At 35.5% G+C, this 17,530-nt stretch overlaps 1 protein-coding gene across 6 annotated transcripts in view; it reads left to right on the forward strand.

Annotated features, from left to right (window-relative positions):
- Nucleotides 1-17,530, forward strand: part of LOC138695751 (allatostatin-A receptor-like) — an 865,724-nt gene that overhangs the window by 130,206 nt on the left and 717,988 nt on the right. For 5 of the 6 annotated variants that reach the window (XM_069819916.1, XM_069819919.1, XM_069819915.1 and 2 more), the window contains one exon: nt 6,035-12,332. In XM_069819916.1, coding sequence (XP_069676017.1) covers nt 6,035-6,382 — 348 coding nt within the window. In that variant the 3' untranslated portion in view covers nt 6,383-12,332. Of the gene's footprint in view, nt 1-6,034; nt 12,333-17,530 lie in introns of those variants that run through there. The other variant, XR_011331188.1, reaches the window with a different exon arrangement.

A 17,530-nucleotide genomic window follows, 5' to 3' on the forward strand; every position in this document is an offset into this window, starting at 1 on the left:
AGCGTGCAAATGAAAGTGTAGTAACACGTGATGCGTCTCTTTGTCATGGGTTATATGTTCGCAATTTCACACACTACTTCACACACATACCAATCTAGTCGTAAATGTGCAGTTATGTGGTGATCACCACATTCGCTTTCGCATGTTTAAACATCGATTTCTGAACAGTATAATCGGACAGAACAATAGGATACTTTGTTGCAATTTTTCGGTGCCTAACAATGTGCTACGTTATCCGGGTTCTAGTCCAGTCCGTAAGCTCTCGTGCTCAACAAATAAAGGCTCATTCACAATGAAAATTAAACATAACGTAAGCGTTAACTTAAGAATATAAACGTTACGGTAAAATCAAGATCATTCACGATGGGAACATAAACATAACAGCAAACATACTTGGTAACCATGGAAACATAACAACGACGCCATTTCCTCATATTCTGTCGTATACTTCAGCGCTCCACGATTGTGTTCTGTTTGCAAATCACGTAAGCATAAGCATGAAAGTTTGGAGTTTGCAAACTTTCATGTTAACGTCTTACGGTAATGTTTATGTCAATGCTTATGTGAATCATTGTGAATGATCCCATTTGGTAGCCTGGGCGCAAACTTCTGTGTTTATGTTACGGTTATGTTTAATTTTCATTGTGAACGGGCCTTAAGAGACTTTGAATTACGTATGGAGCTTGTTAGAACTAAGTTTCACATTACGTTAGTTTGTAATGTTTGTATTTTTAGGGACTTGTTTAAAAGCCATATTGAGAGCAAACTATTACTATTCTAACATGTATATCCCAAACTTAAATTGCTGACTAAATTCTGTCGAATCGCATATTCAATATTAACTTCAGAATGTCCCTATATGCAATACAGGGATGCGTCCGAGAGCTGGCCAGTTGTCCCGCCATATAAATCATTCCATAACTTTACTGGCAACGGCCTCTCTAAAATTGAAGTTCTATGTATATTTCGCTTATTTTCAAACTTTTCCTGGAAATGTGTTACACTTCTCGTCTTGTTATATTGGAAACTTCAACAATAATGTTTTTAAGTTGGTTATTTAACGGTGCTGTATCAACTACAAGGTTATTTAGCGTCGATGAAATTGGTGATAGCGAGATGGTATTTGGCGAGTTGAGGCCGAGGATTCGCCATAGATTACCTGATATTCACCTTACGGTTGGGGAAAGACCCAACCACGTAATCAGCCCAAGCGGGGATCGAACCCGCGAACGAGCGCAATTTCAGATAGGCAGGCAAGTGCTTTAACAGGCTGAGCCACGCCGGTGGCTAACAATAGTGTTATTTTAATTTTATTAATCTAGCCTCTAGCCACACTATCCTATTATCTCCTGCCTTATTTGCCTCATAAGTGTTACCTTATTGGTATTCAATAGTCATTCTCTACATGCTGAAAAGAAGAAAGACTGGAGAATGCTTGGTTTGCAGTCAAGGAACTGACCTTGGGCACAATACTAAAAATGAGTGATGTCATCATTCTAAGTGAGTCCCTAAAACATTAAGTTGAGATCAGAGGCCAAATTAAAAATAAATAAATATGAACTGTTAAAACTGATGGAATATTTTATATCATCATAGGCTTGCATAAATAATAGGTCATCAAATAGTTTAGTGTTTAAAAACACTATTGTGAATATATATAAATGTACAGTAGTCCTAATATGAAGTAACTATGTATTCCTATCATTCACGAAATTGCCTTACCACTATCACGAAATCAGACACCCGTATCAAGAAATTACCTACCAAACACGCACATTTTCAATCCTATTTTCTATATTTTGTTACAATAATGCCATAGAAATAGAAAAATATGATATCATTCCCAAAATGGGGAAAAACTAGCCATAATATTAAAAATATCACGAAAATACCTTTCCTTACCCTACAATCTATACCATATTGAAGTTCACGGCTTGCTAATAGGTTTTCGAGGAGCAATAAATAACATTTCAATTAAATGTATCATGTTTCATTATGTTACTTTTACTGACTTGCTAATAGACGTATTACTATGCTTATACTTATACCAAAATTAACCATTTTATTGGGGTGTGTACTGAGTGAAAGATAGCTTGGCAATAAATAAGTAAGACTCTCTCTCTCATTATACAATTCATCATATAACATGTATCTGTCGAACAATATCATAATGCATGCATTATAATATACCGGCATCTATATAATTCTTCGTAATTCACTATATTCTATTCTTTTCACTCCCATGTATAAATATAAGAAATGACTAGCACAAGCAGTCTCTATAAAAGTAATGTGTTGAGTCATCACTAGATACACTGACAACACTGATATGCATTTCAAAAAATAGGCAAAGGAAAAATTACTGATACTAGAGATAGTCAACTGAAATGCCCTGAATCCGAATCTGCAATCATATTTTCTGTATCAGGTCAGGTTTTTCTGTAACTTTGAAACGAAAAATGAAAAAACGTCAAAATTGGTAAAGTTCATGATTAAAAAAATAAATTTAATACGATAATCTAACATATTACTGCTTTTAGGTATTGAAGGTTGTTGAATCGGAGCCTGTATTCAGATTTTCTCTAACGCGCCAGGTTTTCTGTAATTTTTGGAAATAAGAACGAAGAACTTAAAATTTAGACAAGAATTTCCAAAAAGTAAAATGAGATTCCCCCCCCCCCTCCCAGTTGTTCGTTACCATAGCATCCATTAGTGCTTTACGGTTGTGATAACAGATGGAGTTACTTGCCAACAATGTGACTATGAAACCTGTGTTCAGGTTACTGCCAGCGACAGTCCTGATCCGAGTATATTGTATTCTTTTTTTATAGTTTTGAAGATTGGCTAATTAATATTAACCCGGCACACTCACATTCATACAAATTTTCTAGACACCCAGACAATTTTTCTTATTCAAGAAAAATTCACCGAGAGACGAGCCGGGAATCGAACCCGAGATCTCCAGATATGGAAGCCAGCATGCTCACCATCAGATAACGGAGGCAGTCATATTATTTTTAAAAACATATTTGAACGCTGTAATATAACAATCGAGAGTTTAAAATATATTATTTTATTATTGATGAAAATTACTTTATATATATATATATATATATATATATATATATATATATATATATAATTTGAACTGGTAATGGAAATTACGGGAAAACGGCTCAACGTATTTTAATAAATGACCCCTCATTTTGAAGCTTGGAACCCAAAGTTTTTCAGAAAAATAGTTGTTTTCAGTGAAATGTCAATTTTCCTACATAATTTTCCTATTTTCCAAAATCCATCTTTCGTCAGTATTGAGAACTAATTGCATTTCAAAATAAAACAACACACACACTACAATAAACAATAGGCTATTACACGAAGGCCATGATCTGCAGGATTGCCGACACATTTAGAGTTCAGATTCAATTGGTTATTAAAAGCTTCAAGACTTACTAAAAATAATTTACAGGTCTGATTCTGCGATGTGTAATTTTCTGAGTACAGCTGGTATTGGATATTAAAATCTACAAAACTTGAGGTGGTTTGATGACATTATTACCATTAGAAATTAATTATTATTATAGTTAATGCCATGATATTAATATATAAACTACAAAACTTGCGTAAGATAATAATATTGTTATTAAAAATCAAATATTTTTATAGGTTATTAAACAAGTGGGGTTGGGTGTTTTTCATATATTTATTGGCGGTGTGGTGTAGATTCAGTATTGGCTCGAGAGAGCGCAAAAAGTACAGAGTACAGTTCATAAGGAAAGACGTGTTATTACTTATTGATAAAATAAGAGGCCTAGAAATTTTGTAGTCTCCCAATCATTTCAGCAAGATCTCTTAGCATGATAAAATGATTTTACCCTCTACATTTCAAGCTCTTCATGCAGCAGCTATACCAAGATGCTATGCCTATTGTTCGAAAGCATAGCAAACCTGACTTTTTTTTTAACTTTCACCTACAATCCACAATGACCTGAAATAGCTATTGCTTTACTCCCACATGAAAAACTCACTGATCGTCCTGACATTTTTACTTGCGTTTTCGCGTTGAAACTCAAAAACTGAAGGTGGATAAGTTTAAGAAAAAGTATTTGGCATAAAAAAATCATTCAGAGGGAGTATGTTTCATTATTATGGAAGCAAATAACTTTCAAAATGTCTGGTATTCTTCATTGAAAATAAATCTGAAAAATGTTTATTTGAACGTCTAACGAACTTAGTTTGCAGCATTTGCTACACAAGCCTCTAGTAATTAATATAGGTCTAACATTAATAATATTATATTAATAGTATATGTTATATGAATTATTATAAATTTTCATTAAAAATTACTTACATCCATTCAGATGTCCAAAATGTCGCTCAAAACGTTGCGCCGTTCTGATGCCCTGCGGTGATATTGAGGTGAATCCTCTTCATGCCCAGTAATAATCCGCCACTGCTATATTTCCGAAAACTGTTTAACTACTTTAACACCACGTAGACAAGGAGTCATGGGTAATCAAACTAGTTTGCCTCTGCTTTCAAAGAAGCTTAAATATTGACTGAGAAATGAAAAATAAATTACGTGTAACTGATACCAGAACAGAAAGACAAAGAAAAATGGTTATGGTAACCAACACATATCTGCGGTTCATTACCTGCTCTTTGGCGATGCGCTTCGACAGGAAGTACTTTTATTGCGCCATTTATTATACTTTCTTGTCACACATGTAAGGCGCATATCTACCAGATTCAAGGAATGGCATACGAATATATGTAGAAATGAAGTGTTTTTTTTTTTTTCCAAGTTTCCTAGCAATATTAAGCAAGAAAAATGAAATTTAGGGATACTTTTTCATCATTTTAAATTTATGTTGTTTTATAACATCTTAGTGACTCCATTATTCTAAATTATCAGCTTTAACGTATTAACAGTGTAAATGTCCGATTATTAAAGAGTCCTCTGAAGTTAAGTATTTAGGCATAATTTTCGATAATCATTTAAAATTGAACCAACATATTAATTACTTTTGTAATAAATTACGTAAAATAGTATATTATTTTGTTTTATTGAGGAATTACTTGTCAATAAGTTTATTACGCACAATATATTTAACTTTATTTCAATCGGTAATTATGTATGGAGTTATAGGATGGGTAGCTCATTTAAATCCAATTATTTTAATCCACTTTATTTATTACAGAAGAAAATAATTAAAATATGTCTTCATAAACCTATTGGTTTTCCGTCTCAAAATTTGTTTCTAGACTTTAATGTACTTAACGTAAGACAAATTTATTATATTGCATTAATAAAATTCATACATAAAAATTGAAACAATTTTGAATTGTATTCTCATAGTTATGAAACAAAAGGTAGGAATTCTTTAAGATTGTTTGAACCAAAATGCAACACTGTTACAGTATTTAATCATAGTAGTAATTTAGGCCCAAGAATATATAACAAATTTATATTTAAATATCCTAATCTTGTCAATTCTAATAGTTCTAGTATTAAATAAAAAAAATTATTAATGGATTTTATAAACATTGAAAAACTGTAAATTTAAATTTATATACTATAATTGCACAGTATACATAAGACAAATTGTATTGTATAATTATTAATTTCAATTCAGGAATCCGCCCCTGAGCACGAGTTCTACTCTTTCAGGGGCGAGCTAAAGTTTTTCTGTATATATTATATTTTATGTTACAATTATTAGCAAAATAATAAATAAATAAATAAATAAATACATTTAGACATTTTCATAAATTTCGAAAAAAAAAATTGTTTTTAGAAAATTGGATGAGATGAAAATAAGTTACATATGGGCTTTGTAACTATCCATAGTGGAGAAGGCTATACACAGTTTCTCTGTGGCAAAATTGTTGCATACCAGTGTAGTCATAGCTGCCAGTGTATATGAAAGGAAAATCTGCTTTGTGATTTCAAAATAAAATCACCGCCTTGAACAATTTGTATGTGAAAGTTTCATAACTCCTAACTGAGAGAAATACGTCTGTGTGCTTGCAGCTCATCCTGGTGCTGAAGAGCGTCGACAAGTACGAGATCACCAACACGAGCGTGATGATCCAGATCGTGAGTCACGTGCTAGCCTATATGAACTCGTGCGTCAACCCCATCCTGTACGCCTTTCTGTCGGACCACTTCCGCAAAGCCTTCCGCAAGGTCATCAACTGCGGGAGCGCACAGAAGGCACAGCCTGGCCCCCGCTATCACCGGGCTTCAACCATTCAGCAGCAGCCGCAAGCCAACGGCCGCGCCCTCAACAACGAGTGCGTCGAGAACGACAACAAGAGCGGCCTGCTCAACGTCACCAAGGCAACGCGCGCCAACGGCAGCAGCAACGACATCTTGTGAGATACGAGAGAAACCAACATCGCAACCATATCCACGTCTGTTATATGAACAGTGACGTATAGGGTTCCTTGTTGGTTTCGGCGTCATCTAGCGAACTAACAATCATCAGATCTAATCTGATTCAAGACTTGAAATTCTTGTAAACAATTTCGTGGTGCTCATGAAAAATATAGATAAGTGACGTTTTAAGGCCATGTATTTAGTGATGTTTCAAAGTCGTTTTAAGGTCTAATCTGTGTTCGAGAAAAGAATTATGTGAACATAAAATATTTTATATCGAAACAACTACTTGCTGTGTTTATTTTATGGAAATTACCTGGCTTCAAGTTTTCGAATCAAATGTTCATCAAAATTGAAATATGTCTGTCCTTCCAGCGCCTATTATAAAGTTCCATATCTGGAAAACTGAATTAAATCCCTTCGCCATCTTTTTAAAGAAAACATTTTGTGGTGCTCAAAAACTGAAGAACGTTATGTGAATATAAATTCCTTCAGAAAAGGTGCTCATATGTCAATCAAATCAAAAGAAAAGAACTTAGTTTATAAACACTGTTATGTAGACTGGAGAGAAACGAATTGTTTTTTGTACAGTTGGATTTTATAATAGCTCAGTGAATATGAAAGACTGCAACTCGTGTTCTTAAATACTACCAATAACACGAAATATCCACATTTCGATTTTTCCACATAAGCTAATCACCAATTAGGTTGTAATGTTACATCTTTGGACTCTGATATTGCTGAGAAAGTCGTGTGAAGACTACCTTAACATGCAAATAATACAAATTCGAGCAACAAGGGAGAAGAGATGAGATACAAACTCACCAATACTCAGCATCTGTGAAATCCAGGCTCGGTCAGTCAATCTGTGAACAAAAATCAATTGGTACAGTGTTCCACAGCTAGATATGTTTGTAAGATAAACCATCCATTACTAGAACAGAAAAAATGCATTAGTGATTTCTTTCAGAGTAATGGATGTCAAACAACGACATAACATGGAGAGGAAGTTTTAAATTATCTCTCGAACAAATCTGGAGACTAGCTGATCATCGACCAGAACTCCGTGAAAAAGACAAATAATATTTCACCGATATGCATGTTCGAATGATTCATCGTAGTGACTATGTGTAACACTAACGTTTTTATTCAAATATATCTTTAAAATGAGTGAAATTGGAGGTTATTTTAGAGACATTTTGTGCCCATTTATTGGGACAAGTTACTTCACATGCCACCAGACATCCCTGCAAATTGTCGTGTTTCTCCAGTTTACTTCGCAGACACAAAGGTAGGTCAATACGTGGTGTTCAATTATAATTATTCACAAGTCTAAAATTTTATTGTGAAATGTCTTCCTATTTGTTCTTTAGATTAAAATTTATGTTATATCCTATTTACTAGAATGAAACACACTTATTTAACTGTAAGAAAGAAAGAACTTCTTTGTTTGTGTGACTTATATTCAACACGAAAAGAAATTCGGGAGCAGATATGAGCAGACGTCAAAAATTAATTTCTCTCATTTTCTTTGTATGCCATTAGCGATCCTTCCAGCAGGGACTGCATATTAAATAGAGGGATGGGTTATACTGCAAGCACAGAGTACTCTTACAGATATAGTACAGAGTTAAGGCTGGTTCACAATAAACCGGGAACGAGAACCGGAATGAAAACGAGAAGCAGAGGACGTGAATATGAAAATTTTTGATTCACAATAAACCGAGAACGTAGAGGGCTATGCATATCGATATGCATGTCCATAACGATATGTAAAGTCGATATTACGCATTCTGATGTTATTTGTGTATAATTGACCAATGGCTTCTCTCACGAGTACAAGACAGCCAACATAAACACAGGTTAACCAACTTCGAAATCTGAACTGAAACATTTCATTAGGTACGGTACTATAAATATGCCCATGCATCTTTATTATCACAACCTATTTTAAGTCTACCATAACGTAAAATAATTAGAGAAGAAACATTTGTAATAGAACAAAAATGAACACAACAGTAGTTATTGAATTGAAGCATGAATATGTAGTGTGTAATACAACCAATACAGTAATAAAATATGATTCGCTTCCGATCGGTGTTCAAAGATGCAGCTATTGAAAGCCACGTATTCTCCTTCATTTTCTCATCTTTATACGAGGCGCGCCGCTTATCGTAAACGTGAGAATTTTCCTCAACACTCAATATTAGAATCTCATCAAATAAAACTTGCTCCATGATGCACAGCACAGAACAAAATAATGCATAGGTTATGTCACGGTCTTCTTGCTACAAAATATACGACGACAAAATAGCTTTTAGATGGCAATAGAATGAATCTAGTGGGCTGTGATCGGAAACGTGAACGCCAAAGTTGAAACTTGGCCAACTCTCCGTTCCCGATCCCGGGCTCCGGCAAGCTTTTCGTTAATTGTGAATGCTCACATTTAAATGTACACATTTTAACAATTTTACCGTTTTTGTTTCGATTCTCGTTTCCGGTTTATTGTGAACCAGCTTTTATAGTGTAACGGTGCTGTGCGACCAGGGGACGAACCGTATCGGAAGCAGGTCGCTACATAGGTTTGTTGTAATTAATTCGTGGTTAAATTACAGACCTACCAATTTTCATGCATAATGCGCGAGTCACCAGAAATTAGCTTACTACAGCCGCTATCCGCATTGTCACGAAAATCTCCGCATAACTATCATGTTTGACATGTTTTCATCCCATTGCTGCTATTATTATTATTATTATTATTATTATTATTATTATTATTATTATTATTATATTCCAAGCTACGGTAGCGAAGCGTGGACTGTGAAGAATAAAGATGTCAGTAGAATAACAGCAAGTGAGATGAGGTTTATGAGAGCAACAGCTGGATATACTCGCTGGGATCATAAAAAAAAATGAGGACATAATGCAAGAACTTCAAATAGAACCCATTATGCAGTTCATCAGCAAATATCAACTTCAGTGGAAGGGTCATCTCGAACGAATGAATCGATGCAGAATTCCAAAAGCACTGTTTTACTTACCATCCATATGGCAAAAGATCTATAGGCCGTTCAAAGAAGAGATGGACTGAAAATTCTAGTTTGAGACCGTAACAGGCCACTTGGCCTAATACTTGTTAGGAAGATGATGATGATGATTATTATTATATTCCATGCTAAATTCTTATATCCCGTATTTTATCTCTCGTAGGTTGGTAGGTCTGGTGTTACACGCGCTCTGCTATTATCAAGAAAATTAAAATTATGTTTTATTTAACGACGCTCGCAACTGCAGAGGTTATATCAGCGTCGCCGGATGTGCCGGAATTTTGTCCCGCAGAAGTTCTTTTACATGCCAGTAAATCTACCGATATGAGCATAAGCACACTTAAATGCCATCGACCTAGGACGGGATCGAACATCGATCACAGAAGGCCAGCGCTATACCTACTGCGCTACCTAGGCAGAAATGATCAAGAATGACGTGAAACATTAATTTGGTTCATTATTTCACCGATACGGCTTAAGCTTGGCCGCACTATAACTTACATAGTATTTACCATGATTATATTAAATTACATCCTTCCAAGTTAGTTACTATTTTAAGCACTTGACAAGATAGCACTTGAATGTGAAGGACAAAAGTCTGATTTATATATGTTTAGGACGATAAGAAACACAGAATTTCTCATCTCCTCAAAGAGCTGTGTACCCTGTTCGTTCGTAGCTGTGAATCATTTGGTTTGTAACTTCGTTCATCAGTCTGCTAAGCAGTAATTCGTGCTACTTGGTCGTGGGGGACATTTTAAGAATGTTATGCATTGAAGATCAAAAAATACTAGGATACATTATATACAGCAATAAATTGTGAATTTCTGTCAGCAGATTCGCGAGCAACGCAATTCTCGAACGAACGCGAAAGATTTTGGGAATAAATAATGTGCATTGAGTAGGAATAACTCGTTACTAAGTAGAGAACTTGCTGTAAAAGAAAAATGAAAAGCCTTGTAATTCATTACTGTCCGTTACTCAGGAGAAGACGAGCGGAAAGAATGTGACCTTCTTGACTATCGCTGTTGATTATTATAAACATCGCTCAGATAAGCATCCCAGTAGCCAGGTTATTACTGTGCAGGAAACATGAGTAACAAAGCGTATGAAAATTAAAACTAAGTTGAACAGAAGGAGACCTGATGTTTCCGCTTACTGTAGTACAAATATTGCACGTGTTGTCGTATGTTATCTGTTCACATCCCTTCCTCCTCAGTCCGCTCTCGTCTTCTCCTGAGTCACCGACAGTAGGTATTAGTTTTGGTCGTATTATTTCAGAAGCTTTTTTCACTTATTTTGCTGAATACTACCTACTACGTAAGTCTAAAGGTCATTCAACGTCATTGCGCAAATTTGAGAGAACGACAGAATTCCAGTTCGTTGTGATAATTATTAGCATTGCTGTTCTCATTCCTGTGTCTTGTATTGAGACGTTCAGGCGAAGTGGAATTAATTTTTCGCGTGCTGATCATTGTAGTAGACGTCAGAATATAAACAAGCCAAGAGATACTTAACCATGAGAAAATTAGGTTTCTCAAGGCCAATGTATTCAAAAGCTATGCGGATGACGTGAACATGTTAGGAGAAAATCCACAAACGATTAGGGAAACACGGGAAATTTACTGGAAGCAAGTAAAGCGATAGGTTTGGAAGTAAATCCCGAAAAGACAAAGTATATGATTATGTCTCGTGACGAGAATATTGTACGAAATGGAAATATAAAAATTGTAAATTTATCTTTTGAAGAGGTGGAGAAGTTCAAATATCTTGGAGCAACAGTAACAAATATAAATGATACTCGGGAGGAAATTAAACAAAAAATAAATAAGAGAAATGCCTGTTATTATTCGGCTGAGAAGCTTTTATCATCCAGTCTGCTGTCAAAAAATCTGAAAGTTAGAATTTATAAAACACTTATATTACCGGTTGTTCTGTATGGCTGTGAAACTTGGACTCTCACTTTGAGAGAGGAATAGAGATTAAGGGTGTTTGAGAATAAGATAGGAAAATATTTGGGGCTAAGAGGGATGAAGTTACAGGAGAATGGAGAAAGTTACACAACACAGAACTGCACGCATTCTATTCTTCACCTGACATAATTACGAATATTATATCCAAACGTTTGAGATGGGCAGGGCATGTAGCACGTATGGGCGAATCCAGAAATGCATAGCTATAGAGTGTTAGTTGGGAGGCCTCCCATTCTCCTGTAACTTCATCCCTCTTAGCCCCAAATATTTTCCTAAGAACCTTATTCTCAAACACTCTTAACCTATGTTCCTCTCTCAAAGTGAGAGTCCAAGTTTCACAACCATAAAGAACAACCGGTAATATAACTGTTTCATAAATTCTAACTTTCAGATTTTTTGACAGCAGATTGGATGATAAAAGCTTCTCAACCGAATAACAACAGCTTTCTAAATGTTGGAAATATTTCTGAGCACAGTTGGGCAAGCCATCAATTCTTAAAACGTCTTATCAGCTTCTTAACATTCTTCTACACATTTCTCAAGTACTCTTTCCAACTGTGAATTATAAAAAATATACATCTTTTCGTTACCCTTTTCAAAACGCTATACATATTTGTTACTACCTCTATTGTACAAATTCTGTAGAAATTAATGTCCGTATAAATAGGCCTACATGGAACTAATTCTGATCGGACCAGAAATCCATTAATTTATTGTTATCGCGCATTAAAATCTATCAATTCCTCATATCTGCTCGAAAGTCTTACTATGATAAAATATGCCATTTAACACATCTTGTGTGTTATATATTATTTCCATGTTATAATATTAAGTTTATATTTATAATTCTGCATTCATTTCTTGTTACTTTATGTTTGTCATTTATCTCTAATTTATACAGAAATATAAAATAAAATGTTTTTTGAGTGACTGGCTTTGTGTTTATTTCGTTATTTTTCTTCCTTATAATTTATCTTCATTTTGCCACATAACAATGCTACTGTAACAAAGAAGACATATTTGGCATCACGAAGTAAAAGGAAAGAGTCAACTGACGAGAAAGGCTGCTTTGAAATATTTATTTCCAGCGAGAAACAATTCGTAACATCAGGTTGAAACAATCTGTGTAGCTTTGTATATGGGTGAATGCTTTTAATAAGAGATTATCCTTAAAAATGTAATTGTCAGTGCAAGCTGTAGATCGCAGAAATGGATTATAAATATAGTGCACCAATATTTGAATAACCTTTAATGACGACAAACTAGACCTGTCATATCTCATGCTAAAATAGAGGCAGAAATACACCAGCCTGAAGTCCATCCATTCTTAAAATGATCCTAACATAAACAAACCCCAATTGTATCCTTCCGCCATTCGCGCCGCAATTACATAATTAGTGCTAGTGATGGGCGAAGTTGTTCTTTTCCCGGAACAGTTCCGACGGTTCCGGTTCCGAAAAAATACTATGTTCCAAATAACAGTTCCGAAATAACAGTCACCAGTGGTGATGAGTCGGAGTCGTTGAGTCGTTCAAACGAACGGTACAGTACCCTCCCTCTTCACCATAGACAAATAACACCATGCAGCTCACACTGGAGCACTCATAGGCATGACATAGTACACATTCTTATGTATAGATGGCACTGCAATGCACATTCGAATCGATTTTGGAAAATTGCTGTGCATGCGGACAGAACTCAAAAGCTTAATGTTAGTAATTACACAGCTGTTGACTACAAGGATAGAATACAACACTTTGTTTTCGTACATAAAGTTATAAAGACATGGTAGCCAACTAAAAAAAATAATATAACATTTAAAACATATGGTATGTAATTTCTGTTCTCTCTATTACATAATAAAAAAAACAAATCATTAATTTTTATTTTTACTTTTCTTAATGCACAATTATAATAATAATAATAATAATAATAATAATAATAATAATAATAATAATAAATATTACAATTTCATAAATAAAAAAGATATATATTGGCAGTACTGAAACCTGGAAACTCCGCAGTGGGTTAGTAAAATGTTGGAATCGCATCTTTACCAAAGTGTAATTTAAACTTCGCATTAAACCTCGCTCTCCAAATCAGTACTTATATGGGTAGTTTCCAACAAATAATGCTACAACATTTTTGTCGTTCTTTGATAACAGAGAAGATAGCACAAAAACTTGTGCTTGTCAGACTTAACCTCAACAAACGACATACAGACATTGTAACTAAACCACTCATTACCATTTACGACTTTAACCTTTGTATAGAATCAGCTGATCAATGAAATAATAATAGTATGCGTACTTTATGACTTTGTAGAATGTTTATAAAACAGAATTAGTCAACTCATGGTGAAATAAACCATAAAGCGGGAATGAATATTACAGATTATTAAATACTATAACATTACAGATGATTGGCCAGTCTTACAAATGTTGATATTAAAGTTCGCGCCACCGCAAGGATTTCAATTTCCATGCGTCCCCCTCCAACCACGTGAGAGTTTCAAGTACCAACTTCATCCAACGAAGTTCCAAGTACAACATAAAGAACAACGAGAACAGTGTAACTGCAGCTGTCATTGGTTCATCGGAACAAGCTCCGACGTTCCGACTGTTATCTCGGAGTCGGAACATACCTTGTGCAACGCGGTACTGCGAGCCCGCAACAGCTGGGCAAGTGAGCAGCTCGGAGTCGGAACACTGTTATTTCGGAACAGGAGGTTCCGACCTACTGTTCATTTTTGCAACAGTTCCGAGACCGGAACAGTTCCAAAATAACTGTTGTGTTATTTTTTACCCATCTCTAATTAGTGCGGTATGCAGTATATTAGCGTAATGAACGAAGTAAAATGCAAATACATACTCTACATAGAATTGGTTACTATTAATAGTGTTAATAATGAGTTAGTGAGTTTTAGCAGAACAATCAGTAGCTTAAGCATCATTTATACAGTAGGCTATATTATATACACGGTGAGAGGGCATAACATTGAAAAAAGTGCTGTGATCGCATTGTGACACTATTATTGATAATCTGTCCTTTTTCCGTTGGCAGACAGTTGATTAAATTTGCAGTGATTGTTGCCAATGTTATTCATATCCTTTTCATTGTGCGTTTAAGTTCATGTACTCTTTTAAAGAGTTACGAATAAAATTTACCGGTTTTTGTTCAGACGTAAAATTCACTATCTCTTTTATCGGAAGTTCTGGATATTTTTCACTGAACTTGTGAAATACATTTAAACAACTGTTTTTTGGCCACTAGTCGAAGGTTTGCTGGCTTGTGTTTTACAAATTTAGTTGGCGACACAGCAACAGAAGACTCAGCACCTTCAGCCATTTTGTTGCATCAGAAGCGACTGAAGTGCTGCCGCCCTCAAATACGCATGCGTATGTAATAAACTATCTTAAATTGTAATTATCGATCTCAGAGTGATTAGGTACACTTTATAATCATTTCTATGTTTTGGATATTATTATTTCAATTACGGAAGAATAACAAGTATATTCAGAGGACATATTTTTAATTTTTTTAATTAAATGAAGGGATCTACTTTTTTCCCGCGCTTATTGCTTATACATTGTGGTTCGGTGTCATAACCAATGAAACGCGAGCTAGTCACATGGGTTTGTTTTGGTGCGGATCGCTTTAAGAGTGGATACGGTTTAAAGCTTGCCGTATTACGCCTATTGCAATAATCAGAGTTTTATCGCAATAACGGATTAACGTGAGTCCCACTATGTGCAGTAATTGTCTACTCCTACTCGTATGCTGCATATGATTTCATGTTACAGTTGCAATTACCGTATACCTTAAGGTAATTTAGTCTTATAATGAAACAATGGATCACTACTTATCTATCAATAAATGTACTATATGGTAAATACAAGAAAGAGACAAGTAAATAGAGTTAAAACAGAATATGTATACATGGGAAATAGACCAAGGGATCTTCATATAGATGACAAAAATTACATAGATATATTTAAATATTTGAGATTCAATGTTGACAGCAATGGTACAAAAACACACAATCCTTAGAGGTTTAGAGCAATCAATAGTATAAAGTCTGTAATTTTGAGTAAAAATATACCTGAAATAGAAAACTTCAAATATTAAATACAACAATAAAAGGCATTTTCACTCACACTCCAGAAATTTAGCAAATTCCAAATACGCTTGAAAATAAAATTGAAACAGGCCTAGTAGAAATAGACTAAAACTCTTACTAATATCTAGACATGAGAAAGTTACAAATGAAATAATGAGACAGAAAATTGGCGTGCTAAATGAAAGGGACATCACCGAAGAAATAGACATCAAACGGACATATTTAACATATGATCAATAATAGATTTCCTAAACAGGCACTGATTGATCTGGTACCACCGTAGAGGAGGAAAAGTGGAAGAACGAAAAAAAAAAAGGCTTGAGAGAATCCTGGGCGTTGTGGAAAGTAGACGCTTCCAAAAGAATGTCTCTGGGCGTCGGAAGAGGATGCCAGTCGTCATAAGTGATTATATTAATATTCTAATAACAACCACACAAAACAAAACATTCAGAGATGGCAATACGGAATAATACATCTTCGTCTGTACAAGATGACATGTTTCTTTGAAGGTTCAAGAACTTCTGAGAAATTACAAATTACAGGAGGAAAAAAATAAGAAAAACATATGAATGCCGAAGATGTGCAGAGACATGAGGGCGTTCACTGCGACCCAGTACTGGTAAAATAAACCTTGATCGCTCACCTCTGCTAAGCTATGACATGACATGACGTCAGCAGTCCGTTAGTGAGCCGTCGCGTCTCGGATTAACGGATTTTACAGCTGCAAAATGTTTATTATTACAGGCCATTCAATATCTCAGGAAACTGAATGTATGCGTACGCCGTAGCTCATAATGAGAACCTTATGGTGGGGGTAAGTTTGCTAGCTAGCTGCAAGTGGAAGCGTTGCGAGAGAGAGAAAAGGCCCAGTTCACATACTTATTCCCCTCACGCACAAGTTGGTTTCACGAGATAACGAATGGCCTGTAAGGGGCATAAAAATTTGAGCTACTCATGGAAAGAATACAAGAAGATTGCTGAAGTAAAGCCACTTAATATAGGACTGTTGCCACGTGACAAACACAAGGTGCTGCTAAAACCAACGCTCATATCCAAGTTCCGGCTCTTCTGAAAGCCGCATGCCGGACATGCGCAGTGGCAATATTTTCTTATTTAAAAGCGTTTCAACTGGAGAGGTCAACTTGAACGAGAAGTGGTAGACGAGTTTTGCCTGGAGCCCTCTATCAAGGACTGGGATATTATAAGCCTTTTAAGTGTAAAACATCGAATCTACACATTTTTTTCGCTCCCGGAGGAATTCTTGCTAGGATTTTATAGCCAATTAAAATCCATTGAAATCGATCGGATTTAAACCCCGTACCTCGGATTAAACGGCCAGTACGATTACACAAAAACCACTGAGAACGATTGGATATGTGTGTAACTCTCCAAGAAATTGATATTGCTCCGACGATTGTCTATAAACTTCAAGAATGAAACGAAAATATGCGATTCAAATGTGCCGTTGCATGGTGGAGACAGCTAGACTGCGTCTGAAAGAGGGGTGAAGTCTTCTTCAATCGCATAATGGAGAAACAGTAGATGAGACATGGATGCCTACTCTCGTTTCAACCCCAGAAAAAAGCAATGAAAACGGTTAGGCGAGTGACGACATTCAGAACCAATTTGCACACGAAGTTGCCGAGCAAACAGAATTCACTGAATACAGGTAATGATTATTGCGTCACGACTACACTAGGACACTAGGTGAACTCACGCTAGGGTTTCCAGAGGGAAAAATGACGAGCAAGACATGTCATCTTCAAAGCAGGATTTGCCACAAAATGCGGACCTTGACGACATGACACGACGCTTATTTTCAATGTTGTTATTTTTAGTACAAAATGAAATTGATACACTTACTTACTTACTGGCTTTTAAGGAACCCGAAGGTTCATTCCCGCCCTCACATAAGCCCGCCATAGGTCCCTATCCTGAGCAAGATTAATCCAGTCTCTACCATCATATCCCACCTCCCTCAAATCCAATTTAATATTATCTTCCCATC

This window comes from Periplaneta americana, chromosome 3 (genome assembly GCF_040183065.1).
Source record: "Periplaneta americana isolate PAMFEO1 chromosome 3, P.americana_PAMFEO1_priV1, whole genome shotgun sequence".
In the NCBI taxonomy this organism is placed as follows: Eukaryota; Metazoa; Arthropoda; class Insecta; order Blattodea; family Blattidae; genus Periplaneta; species Periplaneta americana.